Source organism: Gymnoscopelus microlampas (assembly GCF_963454915.1).
Source record: "Gymnoscopelus microlampas genome assembly, chromosome: 14".
NCBI lineage: Eukaryota > Metazoa > Chordata > Actinopteri > Myctophiformes > Myctophidae > Gymnoscopelus > Gymnoscopelus microlampas.
In genome coordinates, this window is record NC_139951.1 from 18407940 (window position 1) to 18426445 (window position 18506).

General features: G+C 42.3%; 1 protein-coding gene across 4 annotated transcripts in view; it reads left to right on the forward strand.

Moving 5' to 3' along the window:
- Positions 1-18506, forward strand: part of plce1 (phospholipase C, epsilon 1) — a 113274-nt gene that overhangs the window by 77861 nt on the left and 16907 nt on the right. For 3 of the 4 annotated variants that reach the window (XM_084079341.1, XM_084079343.1, XM_084079344.1), the window contains 10 exons: positions 156-321; positions 976-1083; positions 3174-3290; positions 4482-4640; positions 5437-5572; positions 6086-6127; positions 9794-9912; positions 11223-11340; positions 13944-14081; positions 16125-16421. In XM_084079341.1, the coding sequence (XP_083935467.1) occupies positions 156-321; positions 976-1083; positions 3174-3290; positions 4482-4640; positions 5437-5572; positions 6086-6127; positions 9794-9912; positions 11223-11340; positions 13944-14081; positions 16125-16421 (1400 nt within the window). The remainder of the gene's footprint in view (positions 1-155; positions 322-975; positions 1084-3173; positions 3291-4481; positions 4641-5436; positions 5573-6085; positions 6128-9793; positions 9913-11222; positions 11341-13943; positions 14082-16124; positions 16422-18506) is intronic. The other variant, XM_084079342.1, reaches the window with a different exon arrangement.

An 18506-nucleotide genomic window follows, 5' to 3' on the forward strand; every position in this document is an offset into this window, starting at 1 on the left:
GTCGATTCTCAGAGTTAACGATTCTTGATTCCCATCCTTATAATTTACCGTATATTATTGAAACATTTGTTCAGTCGTCATTACCACCCATTTCTGTGCTTTTAAAATGAACCCTCACGGTGTATCAACCCTGACCGACACTCTCCTCTGAACAGGTACCTGATGGACAAGGACAACTTTGCGTCGCGTAACGAGGAGTCCCAGGTGAATCCGGAGGAGCTCCAGTACCCCATGTCCTACTACTACGTGGAGTCGTCCCACAACACCTATCTGACTGGACACCAGCTGAAAGGAGAGTCCTCTGTGGAGCTGTACAGCCATGTGAGTCTGTCAGTCGTTCACTGTTCATTACGGCAAGGGTTCCCAAACTTATCAGGCAGCGACCTCCCAAAATAATCATATTTTTTAACTGGGGACCCCCCACCCTGACAAGCACTTGGGAGGCGTTGTGAGCTTAGATCGGCTATTTCACAATGTTTGCGTCTTTCTTACGTAATATTTGACAATTTTGCCAATTTATAAAATAGACAAAACAGCCGATCTACAAGCTCACTACGCACCAATGCACTGTGAGCTTGTAAATAGGCTATTTTAAAAAAAATAGGTCTTAAGTGATTAATTCATTGTGTAATTTTGTATGGGAAACAGAACATTTCTTTTTTTGGGTCTTGAGCTGAAAAGGTTTGGGAATCCCTGGTCTGCACTGACCACTGTAGTAGTGATGTAGGATAATTGCAAGCAGGCGTGCTCTTTCTTTGATGATATTTTTAATATAATTCCTAGCATGAAGATTCTTCCCTGAGTCAACGATGTAAGATCTTTTCCCTTTCTCAGGATTTCAGTTTTCCCGTGGTCACATAACCCCACATAATTTCTCCAGGGAGTTTTGTGTTTTTTCCCCCTGATGTTTGTGTGAGCCTCCTGGCCATCATATCATCTCCCCAGTGCTTATTATGGGATGTGACGGTTGCCTAGGTGCTGCTGCAGGGCTGTCGGAGCGTAGAGCTGGACTGCTGGGATGGAGATGACGGCATGCCCATCATTTACCACGGACACACCCTCACCACCAAGATTCCCTTCAAGGTTAGTGCTGGGGGGGTGGGGGGGTTATCCAGGTTGTTTGGTCAAGTTATCAATTTACAATGTTTAAAAATGTACATTTACTGTAGAAGACGATCTTTTCAAGAGCGGGGTGAAGGCCAATACATGCTCCTTCCGATGCTGGAGTTCGGACAGGCCTTTCCGAACTACTGTATAGTTCGGAGAGTTCGGATATCTGGAGGTGCACAAGTTCAAAGGAAAAGTCCTAAGGCCCCCATCAGAGGTTCGGAATAGTGTCAATTTGTTATATCACCTCCCTTTCCAAAGAAAAGTTTGGATGTTGGAGGGAGCATGTACTTAAGTGACTTCATGCCTTAAGTGGCATGAAGTCTAGTTTGCCAACAACAGGGTAAGCCACCAGTCAAGTAGATATATTTGGAAAAAATAGAAAATCTATTAGATCTGCTAGATTGTATACTACAGGTAGAGCGGGTGCCATGCCATTGTGACATCCTTGGTTCGAATCTGGTTCAGGACCTCTCTTTAGCTCTCTATCTCCACTGCACTATGCAATAAAGAGAGCAGATCAACAAGCATAGAGCTTGTTGATCTGCCGTTTTTGTTAAAATGAAAAACATTTGAACAATGTTGAAAATGTGCCCAAAATAGGGATGTCAGGGTTTAGACGGTCTTGGGAATAACTTTTTTATCATTAAAAAAAAGAAAAAGAAGGAGCTGTTCCAGTGTAAAGATCAAAAGCCCACAGGATGGAGAAGGGCCTGGATACAGCCAACTTGTTGTTTTTAGGATCAGTTTGTCTTCTAGGAGGTAATAATGAATCACATGAATTGGATGACACTGTATCACTTTTCCTAAAAGCCTTCCAGAGCTCTATTTATCAGCTTTAAAGTATCACTCCAAAATAACATGACCACATTGATTGTGTCTGTTAGACAGTCAGTGCCGGCAAGGAAGGAAACATTTTTGAATTCTTTCATACTATCAGGAAGACCAAAAAATAGATTTATGAGCTGAGAGATGTGCTTTTGAATTATTGCCTCTGACTTGATGACTTTAAATGACTTTAACCTTCGTTGACCGGGTTCCCTCAGGGGTCTTGGGGAATGCCTTATTTTTCCCTGTCTAAGCCAAATCTCTCAAATTGCCAATTCAACACGTTGTGAGCTTGTAGATCTGCGATTTTTGCTGAATGTTCGCCTATAATGGCATGCCCAGAATAGGGATGCTAGGGTTCAAGTGGTTACAGTTGGGAGACTTTCTCGAAATGGATGGATCTTTATCTCTTTCTCTCTCACACACACACACGCGCACACACACACACACACACACACACACACACACACACACACACACATGCACGCGTACGCACACGCACACACAGACACAGGATGCAATTAATTCAGGGCTTTCAGTATGTCCCTGGCACTATATAATGTACGCCAACAGGAAACATTTCCACTCTCTACCCATGGAAGAATTCACTTCAGTCCAAGCACTAATTCCATTGTGGAGTTAGACCAAACAAATGAGGATCTTTTGAATGCATGTCCAGTGATGTCTGTTCACTAGCTACGTTCCTCCTGGAGGGAAACATCACCATTACTTAGTTTTATGTCATGAGAGTTTGGACTAAATGGTACACGTGTATTATATATTATATATATATATTGCCAAGTCTGTTATGGAATCTCCGTCATACTGTATGGGTACGTTATGCAATTTCCATGACCTTAAACATTGACTACAGTCAGAAGTTAAATGTAACAACAGCTTTTTTACTAATTTACATTAGTAATAATCTCCCAGTTGGAGAATTCACTCAGCATTGGTTTCAGTGGTGAATTTTTGCATGAGGAATGTTTCTTGACAATGACACTGAATGTGACAGAGATGATCTAATATTAGATTGACCACATGAACCCTAACATCCCTATACTGGGACAAACATTCGGCAAAAATAGCCGATTTACAAGCTTGTAAATCGGATATTTTTGGCAGATCTAGTACAGTATTGACTCCTGGGGGACTCTGGTCAACAAAGCACATACGGTAGGGTTTAAGTGGTTAATGTTAACACATCTATCTCATTTCCTTTCTTCTCCTGACTGTAGGATGTGGTGGAGGCCATAAACCGCTCTGCGTTTGTCAACTCTGACATGCCCGTCGTCCTCTCAATAGAGAACCACTGCTCCCTGCCTCAGCAGCGGAAGATGGCTGAGATCTTTAAGGTACGGATGTTCCTACATATGCAGTCTCATATTGTACACTACTTGATCAGACCCTTCAGTGTGCTGTATTAAGAATGAAAATAATTTCTTTGTGTCACTGAAATCATCAAAGTAATACAGTATTTTGGACCAGTTTAAATAGTGAATTTATAATCCCACAGAACCACAAGGGTGCTCTCCATCATGGATGGACGCCATCTTGGATTTGTCAATAAATAATTATCTGATGGTAATTTCACTGATTCAGCCACATTCTTGGAGCCCTAAAACCTAGGGTTAGACACCAAAACGACCTTTCTAGGTTGAATAGTATTGGAGATGTAGCCATTTTATGCTTGTGATAGCCATCTTGGACGCCATCTTGAAAATGACACCTTTTCATCTTCCAGTCTTGTTTTGGGAGCTGGTTTGTCTGTATCAACTGTTCAAATGTCATTAAACTATTATTTAAAAATACATATCCCAATTTGGTTTTACCTTTATTTTCCCATTGCTGAATGCAAGCATCCAGGACAGGAACTAAGGATTATCATAATTGAGGGTAAATGTGGATGTTATTTTAGGCCTCCACACCTTTGTAAAAAGCCAAAGACATCTGGGTATAAGTCTGATACACTGTACGTCATGGGATATCACTCTGCTTTCATCTTAGACAGCTTCCCAGCATTCCACCCTGTTTAGATGGAGGAGAGATGGACTTCTAAGCATTCTGATAATGTTAAAAATGCCTCTTATGTTGAGAACGTTTTTTTTGTTGTATCCTGAGATTGAGAGGTCAGTTCACATCACCACAGGGGATGTTTATTTGTAGTGCCCTTTTGTTTTGATAAGGACACTTTCATTTTCTCTTAACAGCGGATGGATGCCTCCCATGCTCATGAGAACAGTATAGAAACCTTGACTCTTCTCTTCTCTCTCTCTAAAGATATATTTTTTGGGGCTTTTCTGCCTTTATTTATAGTACAGGGGAGATTGACAGGAAATGGGGAGAGAGAGACGGGGAGTGACACATAACAAAGGTCGCCGGGATTCGAACCCGCGACACGCTGCATTAGAACCTATATGTGGTATGCGCCTGGAGCGTTTGGCCAGCGGGCCCTCTCCTCTCCTCTCCTCTCCTCTCCTCTCCTCTCCATATGACATTTGTCAACGTGCGTCCATCTTAATCACCGTTGTGAATTTGTTTACCAGACGGTCTGTGGAGAACGTCTGGTGACGCGTTTCCTCTTTGAGAGTGACTTCAGTGATGACCCCCTCCTGCCGTCACCGCTGCAGCTCAGACGGAAGATCCTGCTCAAGAACAAGAAGCTGAAAGCCCACCAGGCCCCCGTGGATATACTCAAACAGAAGGTAGGCTGATGTCAAGTGTCCAGATTGACCCATTTTGAGGATATGTATATCCGTATGTCCATTAGCAGACACACATGATAGAGAAATAGGTGCCCCCCACACACACACTCCATCAGTGTATATAGTAGAGAACATATAGAGTGCTAGGTATACATCATTGTATATAGGGATGTCCGATATTATCGGCCTCCCGATATTATCGGCCGATATTAGCATAAAAATTGATATCGGGAAAATATCGGTATCGATATATTTTTTTTTTTTTGCTTTATAAATAAGTTACAGGAGTTCTTACTGTATATGGTGTGTGTGATATGAAATTTGAGCTTACCCTAATCACAATAATCCCCGCATATATCGGTATCGGTTGATATCGGTATCGGTAATTAAGAGTTGGACAATATCGGTATATCGGTTATCGGTAAAAAAGCCAATATCGGACAACCCTAATTGTATATATTAAGACCTGTATCTATCAGACACCCATGCTCTTATTTCCTCTCACGGCCTCTAGTTTGAGGTTGGTAACATTAACCACTTAAACCCTATATACTTCATTGACTAGGAAGGCCGCATCCACAGTATTGTGCCAGGGAATCTCAACCGGGACGGGTGATTTATGTTTACACCTGCATTAACATCGTTAGCGCCTGTTTACCACTCTCAAACTAGATGTCATACTCTTGTTCTTGCTTGCATTCTCTGTCACACACACACAAACATAAACACACATTTTCTCCCTTTTGCTTTCCGTCACACAAACACACTCCTCACTCTTTCTCCCATTCCACCTCAGGCCCACCAGCTTGCCCACATGCAGGCTCAGGCTAGCAACGGCTCACCTGCGGCTCCCTCGCCTGGCAACCACGCCAATGACGATGAGGAAGAGGAGGAAGATGAGTACGATTACGACTACGAGTCTCTGTCAGATGGTAAGGAGAACCGCTCAACTTTCGGACACCTCAGTGTAGTTCCAAATACAGCAGCGACCGATGGAATGCTTAGGGGGAGGGGTTCTGAGTGGTCACAGTAGGGGCGTGGCATGGAAGGTATCACCAAGATTCACCAGTTAAAATAGAGTTTGCTTTAACCACTCAAACCCCTATTATACTTAGTTGACAACATTTGGTCCGCTCCTTTTTTTATTCTACACCAAATTTCTTGGTTGAAAATAGCCAATACAAGTTCACAACATGTCGCATTGCGACACTTTGTGAGCTTGTAGATCTGATTTCCACTGAATGTTCATCCCAGAATAGGGATGCTAGGGTTCATGCGGTTAAAACGGTGTGAAGTCTTTAGTAATGTTCTTATCCAGTTAGATTTAGAAGTAAACTGGACAGTAAAACGTTCTCTCTCTCTCATCTTTCTTCAGCCTGTCCTTTTAACACTAAAGTCCCAAACTCTCTTCCTCAACTGTTTTATCTTGCCTCTTTTCTATTTAGCTGATGTCCTCTCAGCCTCTACTGCCTCCTATGGCCAGGAAGGTAAATCTCTGTCTCCGACGCTGTCTGTTGTGTGACAGTCTTTCCCCTATAATGTTTTGTAGCAGTGGAACTTAAGTAATTTAATTGTTGTATTGTCCTTGGTTTAGTTAGAATTTTGATGGTTGCAGCACTAACAACGATTCATATTCTGATGAAGTGTAAATTTTAACTAAGGGAGAAAATGACCAAAACGTTCTTTTAAGGTGATAGACATTCTTTTCTCTCACCCACATGAGTATAGGGGAAACACTGCGGTGTGTGCGCTAACAATCTGCATCCCTGCTGGACCAAGCCTACCAATTCTTCTCTGCACCTACAAACTGTCTGTTTGCTTTGTGCAACTTGTATGTACACTGTCAGGTCACAGATGGTCTAGCTACCGTACATAGCAACCACTCCTTGACAAGTTGAAAGATTCTTGATTTCTTTTGTTTCAATGCAAAATCCATTAAACGTCTAATTCAACGTCAATGTAAAGAAGCATTAACATGATTCAGAATATACTGATGTCTCAGCGCACTAAGTACATTGCGATGTGAGCTTGTAGATCGGCTACTTTGAAAAAAGTTCAAATGTACTTATGTCTTTCATATTCTGTAAATGTAGAGTTATTTTTGCTATGGGTGGTGAGACGAGCACTTCTTTCTGTGACGGATGAGTGAAACCTGACATTGTCCATACCAAACTGCTGCATAGCTCCGGGCCACAGTGTCCATGTCAGTGTTCCCACATGTTTTCTCACTTAAGAGAGTGTCTGTGTAGCTGACCTGGGAAGCTGTTATCAAGGCATCCGCTTTCGTAGAGAACTGGACTTGACATCTTTCCGTCTACACCAAATCTCTTCGCCAAAAATAGCCGATCTACAAGCTCACAATGCGTCGCAACACGCTTGTAGATTTGCTATTTTGGGGATTTCTAAAAGTTAATTGGAATCAAGAATCCCATTATTGGCTAAGTATGATCTGAATTGGTGGTTTCTCATACACACATATAAGTATTGCGAATGGAAATTGGGAACGATTACATGCACAGGGTCCACATAACACACGCGTGTTCTCACCACTGTAGTATAATTAGATGAATACACAAGTATCAGTGTTTGTGTCTGCTATAACTGTATGATGTGTTGTGTGACATCTGCTAATAGTTCTACACTACTCATGTTCCAATTCATATTCCATTTTGTATCACCTGGGATTATAGCGAACATACTGGTAGCAGTTTTATAGAAACTGAGATGTGAGCTTGTGCCTTGTGTGTGCGTGCCTTGTATCGCTTGTAGATAGGCTATTTAGTATTTTCACTATTTATAGTACTGTAGGTATTTAGGGCTTGAGACAGTGGTGTAAGTCACATACATACGGTACCTACAGAGTTTCCTTGAATTTATTGATAGATAGATTTATAGATGGGTGTCTTGTTTTGTTTTTACCAGAACTGATAGTTGATACAGTACAGTTGCATTCATTCATTGTAGAATCCCTCCCCTTTAACACGGTTGCTGGTATACAGTATCTGCTTCACTGTCGCTCCACCCTCAAGATGGATTTTTTTCTTCTTCTATGAATGCAGGCTAGCAGCAGGGTGGGGAGGAGGGTGGATTTATTCACTGGATAGCAATGCTCAAAATTTGATTGCAATGAAAACAAAAGTGCTGTTTTGTGTCAAAATAGAGAGTCGGCAACGGACGATGGCTGCTTATTGGTCAATGTGTTTGTGATATGTCTGAATGCATGCTTTCTCTCGCGCGCACACACACACACACACACACACACACACACACACACACACACACACACACACACACACACACACACACACACACACACACACACACACACACACACACACACACACACACACACACACACACAGATATATTTTACTGTAAATACACCCCCCACTTCTCCGGCTCTCTTCTGTGCCGTGGTGTTCTTCCGTGACCTCGCCAGCGGCTGGGCAGGCTCATCAGGGAAACAAAACAAAGCCATCTGGTTTCTCAGGCCCTGTGCTGCCCCTATACACAACAACAGAACCAGTGGAAACTACCCCTGTCCCAGTGCTGTCAGAGCCATCTCCCAGTCCCTGCCCTCAGCTTGGCCCGATATATTGCCCACTAGACCAGTCAAAAGGCCAAACGCTCTCTGGAATTTTCAACACAGCATTCTCTCTTGACTCTCCCTGTCTCTATAGCTGTTATCTTTACCTTACACTACTCTCCCATCACGTGTTCAATCTAGAATCGCTGCATTTTGTCACCGTCGGGTGGAAACCAAAACTGATGCAAATTATTTTATATGTAGATCGCCAATTTGAGTTGAGTTTGTAGATCGGCTATTTTTGCTACTTTTGCGTGACACTGTTGTACGACAAAGTATATAATAGGGCATTAGGTTATGAAAATATATAAAAACATGAAATACGGAGATAGAAGGTTTCTGCAGTATCCACGGAGCACTTTGGCCTTGACCTTTGCACTCCATATTTTTGTTTGCCCCAGATGTTGTGACGTACAGTAGGAATTGAACTGTAGGCTGCCGTAGAAGACAACGGTAGAAGACATTTCAATTCAGTTCCTTTTTCTTAAGTCATCCTTGATAAAAGCATCAGCGACATGCCACAAATTCCTAACCCTAATGCTCTTCTTTCTGGAAAGCCAACAAGGCAGTGCCTGCATATACAGACTACACTGAACCACAGGCTGCAGTCCCTAGACAGGTTTTAAGGTCAACATCAATTAGCAAGTATTTACATAGAGTTAAGGACCAAGCTACCAGCGCGCCCCTGTGTCTGTGTGGTCCTTATTTTAGACAAAACCCTGCTCCAATACCTCTTTGGGGAGGACGGATTCAGGGTCAACTCTATTGCAATACCCTACTCTCAGGAAGTGGATCCAGATTCCAGGAATTAAGCAACTCTCATTTGATAGATTGCTACTGTATCTTGAATTTGATACGTGCATGGCTTGCAGTTTTTCTCTTTGGTAACAGTTAGATGTGTGGGAGGAATGGGAGCTGAGGGTCAAGCGCCTTTACTGTAAGTCCTGTTTACAGTGCGCAGAAGTTGCCTGGGATTGCTGAGAAGAGCTTTCGCTTGGAAATGTTTTTGCAAATTTTGCAAGCGGTCAGGGACATGGATTCCAGTCGCCACAGATAACTGGCGGTAGTTTGACAATCAAGAGTGAGTGAGGGTCAAATGAGATGTTTTTCTTTTCCTTAGCAACAGTTTTATGTACAGTATATTATTCAAAGCTGCTGAAATGAGTTCTCCCATATGAAATGTGAATAAAGCAGTTAAAAAAACAGTCATCTGAAAGAAATTCCTGAAGTTTGAAAGAACCCTATCCTGCTGCTGTATGGTTCTAGAATATTTTCTCATTATTTGAGGTAAAAAGAAAAAAAAACTGCAAAAAAGGACATTCCTAAAACAAGACACGTTTGAAGTGCATGCACTGCACTATGATACTGCTTGCCAAGCTTGCAAAAAACAAAAACAAGAAGCAGAAATGATTACATTTTGTTCTTTTTTAGCCACAAACTCATCTTTGGAGCTGTTCAACCCTCTCCTGTCACTGAACACCTCGATCCACTCAGGTCTGATCAGGGTCGGGTGTATAATAGCTGGTACTTTTTGAATAAACGGCTGTATTGTATACGGTGTCTTTAGATAACATCCTGGAGGATAAGCCAGAGGGGAAGACCTCGGCAGATAAGGAAGAGCAGCCGGCCGATGAGATACCGAAGAGAATGAAGAAGTCAGACAGCACAACCCAGAGCAAAGGGAAGGTAAGAGATTCCACAATGACCAGGGGATTTTCTGCTGTCATTTGAATGATCTGATGTCTTTATCCGATGCTCTCATCCTGAGCGACTTGAGGCAATACAGGAGCAGGTAGGATACCCAGGGATTTTACTGTGTAGAGGTTAAAGGAGTAGTTCACCCAAAGAAATTCTTATTTTCTATCAATTACACACCCCATGAAGCCTTGAATTCATGGAGGCTTCAAGGGGTGTGTAATTGATAGAAAATAGGATTTTATTTGAGTGAACTACTCCTTTAATTCATCACTTTGAAAATAATTATAAAAATAATAATTGTCGCCGACACAATCATTTGACAAGCTATAAATTCGCTTTTAAGTTTACTTGTCATTGACAGGATAGGACAAATGAGGAGGCCGCTAGCGTCGCACTTGCGAAATTAACGGCTGTGATTTATGTTGTAGAACAAGACGTGTAAAGTCTCTCAGGTTTATGTTACCTACAGTCCATGTTTTCTCCATCAAGTGAAAAGCCCATGGAAAAAAGCATTGGAACACTGGCGAGGACTATTGCAGATACATAGCACTGTGGCCAGTGGTTAACTGGTGGTACTTGACTCAAGTACTGGGGTGGTTGAGTATCAACTCTGGATGCTATAACTACACCCTCTATGCATTTTAACATTTTACCAATGATATCAAAGTCTGACAGTGAGTGGACATTTGCGTATTTGTTAAAGGTGACTTATAATTTATTGTGATATAATTCACTTAATGTAATTTGAATAGGAGTCTGCAAGTGAGGGTTGAATGGATAACCCTGCTGGTTATTTTCTCACTCTCACCTACAGTATTGCCTTAGCTTTTACTTTTATGTTACCTGTATTTTTAGACAGTGTGCAGTCCACACCCCTTTTGTCTTTATTGAGACAGACGGTAGGAAAGCCGATGGCGATAACATAATGGGGACTATTCAGTTCAATTCAAGAGAGCTTTATTGGCATGAGAAAAGGAAGAAAGTTAAAAGAAATATATAGTAAAATCAAAAACTAAAATGTATGTACAATTTAAGGGAATACAGAAATTTGTAAACGGCCATGTCAAATTGCGTTTTGGAAAAAACTGGCTTACAAAATGACAAAAAATTTCATTTGCTGTTATAAGTATTTATATAGATTTTACTCTTACACATTTTTACACTCAGAGTTAAATTAACACTCAGGGTTTTACTATGCAGGGAGCACCTTCTGTAGGTCAGCAGGAGAACAAGTGTCTCCAGAAGACAGGTGTCTTAGAGGTATGCGTGAATACTTATTCTGTGATCTTTGTCTCTAGGTGTTTGATATGGAGCTCGGGGAGGAGTTTTATCTCCCTCAGAACAAGAAGGAGAGTCGACAGATTGCCCAGGAACTGTCCGATCTCATCATCTACTGCCAGGCCGTTAAATTCCCTGGTAGGACGTCTGTCTGTCTGTCTGTTTGTCTCTACAGTATCTAAATAAACAATCTGCACTCCCAGAAGAAGTATTTTACTTTTTTAATTTACTGCAGCAGCAAACAGGACTTGTTTCGGCCCCTCAGGCCCTCATGAGCTTCAACGCTTATGAAGGCCTGAGGGACCGAAACGCAAAGAACGTTCTTCTGTAAGTGCAGATTGTTTCTTAAGACCGTTTGCTGTGAGTCTCCACCCATCCTTGATTCTTTAAACTCTTGTCAGCAGAGCACACCTCTGCCTGTATTGTGTGTGTCTGCTGGCAGGGTCTCTCTCTTTTTCTCTCTCTCTCCGTCACTGACTTAAGGGCCGTTCAAAGTCCCTAGATGGGTCTTTAACGTACGTCAGTGGGTGAGGGATGTCTTGCGTTCTTTATGGATACATGCATAGTCGCGCACGTTAAAGACGTTGGAATTATTCCTTTGAGGCGTCCTACACTATTAATCCACTAGATGGCAGTTGCGAAAAAAAGTGTTGAGTAAAAGTGTTGCCATGTCCGCTTATTATAAGCGACTTTGGGCTTATTTTTCGGTAAATTGCTTGTAAACAAACTTTGGTGGTAGCGGTTTTATTTGGGCTTGTTTCTAAAGTGTAGTTGCTTATTTGATTATGTAATGCTTATTATTATTTAAACCAGTGATTCTCAAATATATATTGTAGATCTGCTATTTTCATGTGACAAGCACATGTGATAGTTTTTCTGTACTCTCATAGCAGTAGCCATGATCAGCTTTGATCCTCTTCTACGCGTCTGTAAAAAAGTGACATATATTCTGTATTCCTCTTTACATCCTTTCAAAATGTTTGACTTATAGCGTCCCTATATAACACTCCATTCTTCTCCCACAAGGACACGCACTTAGCCCGTGACATCTCTGACCCGCACCCTCCAACCCACCATGGGAAAAATACAGTTAACTTTTCCATTATTCAAAATATAAATGCACACTCCTACTGTAGTCTTGGAACAATGCTATAGAAAGAGCTGTAGGTCACATACTGTGCATAATTTGAGTGTTTGTCAAAATCTAGGTCATGGCTCACAAGTATGACATTAAAAGGGCCACGTGTCCACAAAGTATTCCGGCCAAGTGGATTTATTCTTGTGCCTTTGCTGCCCTTATACTGTATACGGTCTGCTATTTTAGACCAGTGGTTCTCAAACCTATTCATGTCGAGGATTAATATGTATGGCCATGGACCCCCATTAGAAAATATTTTGTGCCACCATGCAAGATTTGTGCTGTTGAAATGTTTCAAAAATATTCAAAATGTATCCAATTCTTTCAAGATTTTTTGACAAGGCAGATCTACAAGCTCACAATGTGTCGCATTGTGATACTTTGTGAGCTTGCTTTTGGCTTTTAGCCCTAACCTATATATATCCGAACCTATGTATAGGTTTAAAGTGGTTAAACTTTTTTGCTCTCTCTATTTTCTCTATCTGATGCTAGTAACTCATTTTAGTGGACCCTCTTACTGCTCCTTCTGAATGTGATATCACTATGTGTCCTCCTCTAATCCATATCCTTCCTTTATGTGATGTCTGGCCACATAAACCCGCTTGTGTTTCCAATTGTGATTTTATTTGTTTACGATAGAGAGGACTGAGAGTAAAAGCGAGAGAGGGGAGGAGATAGAAAGAGGGAGAGAGAGCGGGGGCCAGGCAGACAGTAAGAACAGAGAAATTAGAGATGAATGAACCATAGAGAGAGGACAAGGGATTTGTATTCAGGTGTACATTGAAATGATCCTGCAGACAGGCCCGGATCTAGCCCAATTTGCGCCCTAGGCAAGCTTTCTCTGACGCACCCCGCCCAGCATTTCGTGACTGGTTTTACTAATTGCATCAACTGTTCAACAATGTGGGAGAGAGGAGAGGTGCACTGCGACGTTGTCAGTCTAAAGCCGCTCCTCCCCCCCTCCGCAGCTCAGCCAGCAGCCAGGCTGCATCGCAGGCTCCCAGTTCCAAGCAGCAGACAGACAGGCACTATCACAAGGTTAATTCACCCATGCACACAGTGATGTGCCTTGCAAACAAGTGATAGAATACAGATCGTGCAAGTGTCGTCATTCAGAATACTACACCACCCGTTTTTCATTTCGGCGACCCCCTCTAGATGCCGAGGTCGCCTATAGGGCACGCCGGCACTGCCTGCAGATATACAGTACATTGATGGTGAAATGAAAATCAGGTTCAAAGCTGTGCTGAAGCTTATTTCCTTGTAAACCAAGCAGCCATTGAAGCATTGATGGGGGGTGACGTGACCATAAAACCTCCCTGTCATGTCGTCATTGTGCGCCTCACTGTACTTGGGTCTTCTATAAATCTACATTGACTTGCTCTCTATTCTACTTTCTTCCTGCCGTCTCTGTGTCTTGCCGTCTCTTTCATCAAAAGACGTTTTTATATGTGTGTGTGTGTGTGTGTGTGTGTGTGTGTGTGTGTGTGTGTGTGTGTGTGTGTGTGTGTGTGTGTGTGTGTGTGTGTGTGTGTGTGTGTGTGTGTGTGTGTGTGTGTGTGTGTGTATATTTGTGTGTGCGTGTGTGTGTGTGGGAACGCAGGCCTTTCCACACTGTCTCCGGCGGGCTCCGGCAGGGGGAAGGACCGAGGGAAGAGCAGGAAGTCCATATTTGGCACAGCTCCAGCCCGTGGCAACACACCAGGGGAGGTCATGACTCAGAGCCGCACCCCTGGGAAATGTACGTAAGGCCACAGAGTGATGTGTGTTTATGAGGAAGTGTTTGTGTGTTTGAGAGTGGGTGGGTGGTTGGGAAGGGGGCGAAACGGTAAAAGATGCAAACGTGTGTAAAATATCTGGATGACGATAGAATGCTGCAAATCTGCCACTTTACGTGCCTAGTGAGTGAGTGTGCATGTACACACAGACTTACACACACACCTATATATAAATTGTATATGGAAAAATACATTGATTTTGTTTTTTCAGTGGAAAGTGGAAACGTCAAGTCAATTTTAAAGCACATTTAAAACCAGAGTTGATCAAAGTACTGTACAACAATAAAACATAAAATGGGCATGTACACGCACGCACGCACACACACCCACCCACACACACACACACACACACACACACACACACACACACACACACACACACACACACACACACACACACACACACACACACACACACACACACACACACACACACACACACACAGTAGTATACAGTACATACTGTTACTGTTACTGTAAGGACAAATACATGTGCAGTTGCTTTTTCAGTGGAAAAGGCAGTGGGAGAGGGCTAAGACAGGACACCCACTTAGAAGCTGACCTCCATGCCCCTCCATGGGAAAAACAGAGTTCACTTTTCCATTCTTCAAATAGTAATCTCTCACTGGTCACAGGGCATCGCTGTACGCAAACTGTGGTCGGATGCTATTGATACAGTCATTTAATAGTAATGCATTAAGACAGGGTTCTATGTCGAAGGGTAAAGGTTGAGCCAAGGAAATATCATAATTGAAAACGTGAATCAGTAGTGTGTTTTTTTGCTAAAGATTTGTTGCCATCGACATCCTGATCTTTCTTCAAGCTTCAAGCTACTGTATTAGTGCAGATCATTATTTTCGTCAGAGACAGACAATACAATAACCTTTACAATCGCTTTAGGCCACCATATTAATTATTCTGGAAATATGATCTCCAAAGAGAAATCTTTCCCATCTGTGAAGTGAAAGATTGACTGGTCCACAACCCCTTTAAAAATATGGTATATGAGCATCAACCTGTATTTTCCCTAGTGCAAAGATATGGTTAGCTCTTAGCTGACTGTATACAAGCTGACTGTATATTGTCAGCTAACCATCAGGGATGATGTGTAGCAATCACAGCTGGAAACACAATTCTGCTTTGACGCTTTGAAGCTTGAATCAGAAGATAACTCTGAATCAGTGTTTGTTGACACTCGGATGGGTGGGTCAGTCAGCACTCCCTGCGTGCATTGCATAGGCAGGTTTTCCCAATCACGAAAAAGCCATCGCTTCTACTTGGCAGTTCCATCTTCAGCATCCTTCTCCCAATGTACCCCTCATCCCTCCTTTTCCACGTATGCAAACCATCTCAACCCTAGCCTCCTTTGCTTTATCCCCAAACATTCTAACCTGGGCTGATCCTCTAATGTAGTAGTTTCTGATCATGTCCTGCCTTGTCACTCCTAATGAGAATCGTAGCATCCTTAATTCTGCCACCTCCTGCTCCGCCTCCTGTCTTTTTGTCAGTGCCACAGTTTCCAAGCCGTACTGCATGGCTGGTCTCACTACCGTCTTATAGATCTTCGCTCTCACTCTTACTGGTACCCTTCTGTCACAAATCACTCCTGACACTTTCCTCCATCCATTCCACCCTGCCCGCACTCTCTTCTTCACCTCTCTTCCCCATTACTTTGGATAGATGACCCCAGGTTTTTAAACTCTGTAATACGGTATGTAGCAAAGCATCATTAGATACAATAGTATAAGCATACAATATAATTTTACTGTATGCTTATACTATTGTATATTGGATGCTTTGCTATGCTAGATACTGTATATTTCTATGCTAAATCGAAGACAAAGTGTCTCGGCTGTACAATTAATGACTTAATCTAAAATGAAAATGAGTGATTTGGATGTGTGATGAAGATATCGTATCGATTCATCGATTTACATTATGTAATATTTTTAAATGATACGAGTGAATACACATAAATCCAAACTCTCCATCCTCCCTTCCTCTAGCTGGTGCCGAGTGTCTTCGGCTGAGCTGGGAGGAGCAGCAGACGTCGCCGATCCTCAACACCCCCGCCTCCCTCAGCGCCATCATCCGCACGCCCAAATGCTACCACATCTCCTCCGTCAACGAGAACGCCGCCAAGCGCCTGTGCCGGCGCTTCTCCCAGAAGCTGATCCAGCACACGGTGTGCCAGCTGCTCAGGACCTACCCGGCCGCCACCAGGATCGACTCGGCCAACCCCAACCCCCTGCCCTTCTGGCTGCACGGGGTTCAACTGGTGGCCCTCAACTACCAGACCGATGGTGAGGAACACCCCCATCCACCGCATCCACGGTTGCCAGATCTGCTTATTATAATTTCCCCGCAAGATTTTATTTGAAGATAGCCGATCTACAAGCTCACAACGCGTCACGATGCGACGCGTTGTGAGCTTGTAGATCTGCTATTTTCAAATAGCTTATGTATATGTTAAAGTGCTCATGTGGCCCGTAGTCGCTTCTTTTGGGCTGGTTTTCCAAGACCTGGTTGCTTGTTTCTCTCACAGAATCTGGCAACACTGACCGCATCCCCGTACACACACAAAACCATCAACACTTTTCCTTCTCCTTTCCGTTTCTTTCACCCTCTTCTCACCAAGGTGCCGGTCCAGTCTTCTATGGTCATAACGAGCATTTTCGAGCTTGTTTTTCTTTTGTAATTTCACCACAGTGTACTTTGGCACGAAAGCTTTCAGACTGAGGAATCACTGCTGGCGGTGTCCCTGCAGTACATCGCTGTGGTCCTGTCTACCCTCACTCTGTAACACCTCATCTGGCAACACAGAGGCTCTGTTCTGGCCTGTGGTACTGGTGCAGCCCTGCCTCTGAAGCTTTCAGTTTCTTTCCAAGCCGTCATATCATATCAATTCAGAAATCAACAGTATTGCTACACGAACATAGATGAATCTACCCTCAAATGCATACTATTTGTTTTCTAAGCGAAGGGCTTATGATGACTCATGAGAGAATTAGTTGCCAATAATGTGCTTTGCTTTCGCGCCAATGATCACTTTGCAGGTCTATGAATCTTTCTTTTTTCAAATGTTAAATATCTTGTATTGGAGTGAAACCGTTGTCTTGGTTTTCAACTAAAGATGAATGCAGCTCTGGGAGGCTTTAATGGTTTAAAGGTGATGTGTCATCCCTTCGTGGGATTCATTATACGCTAAAATACACACTCATCCTAAAACAACAGGGTGTCCTCCACTCCTGTGGTCCTTTAGCCTAATAAGACCGGGAAAGCCTATACGTTGTTATACCTTTTAACACCGGGAAAGCATCTTTGTCATTTTAGATGTTGCTATGTATATAGTAACAGGAATTTTCGTTAAACTTTTGAATACAAAATGTGAGATTTTCTGTAAACTTAGGTTAGGATTTAGAATGCGTTTTTAAAATCGGCCTCGGGTCTAAATGGGTTAATTTATAGGGGTGTAACGATACGTTTTAACAACGATTCGATACGTATCAGGATACTTGGTTGTCGATACGATACATGAACGATACAGGTTAATTTAGAACGATACGATACGCTTCGATTCAGTGATTTAGTCGATACGATACATGAACGATACAGGACAGGTTAATTTAGAACGATACGATTTGATTCAATGATTTAAAATCCATATACTAACTATTTATTTACCCAAAAATTCTGTGTGAAAAATAAATACCTGGATACTGGATATAAACCCCTCTTTCTCTTTTTTTCTTCTTAAAAGTACTTAGTATTGATATAATTGATTATTTGCATTGCAAAACGATTCGATACGATACAAAGTCAAACGATACGATATTTAGCTGTTTGCATATCGATATAGTAGATCGTTGAAAATTCAAAACGATTTTTCGATGCAGTTACTATATCGTTACATTTCTATTAATTTATACACTATTTATAACTATTTTTAACCTCTTCCAACCTGCTGGCCCTACAGTATGTAATTATAGGCGATAATTTTTTGTCATTTATTTTTTCAAAAATAGCAACTTGTGAGCCTGTAGATCGGCTATTTTTTGAAAAATTCAGAATAGGGCTTAAGTGGTTAAAGGAAACCCCACCCGGGCTGTTGATGTTCTAACAGTCATGGAAGTACCATGACGGTTCCATTTTAGCTTTGGACACGGTGAGCTACGGCTTCATCTCCTACTGATCCCCTAACCCTCCATAAATATCATTAAAAAGACAGGCTATGTTTCCTGAGCCACCCTTACATGACCTCCTGCTTGCACCGCTGTGCGGGGTGTCTTCTTTTTTTCTTTTTTTTCTCCTTTTTAAATCTTTTGAGTATTTTATACACAGATTTATATTCCAGTGCCTGAATGCAAAGTGATATGTTTTTCCACTAC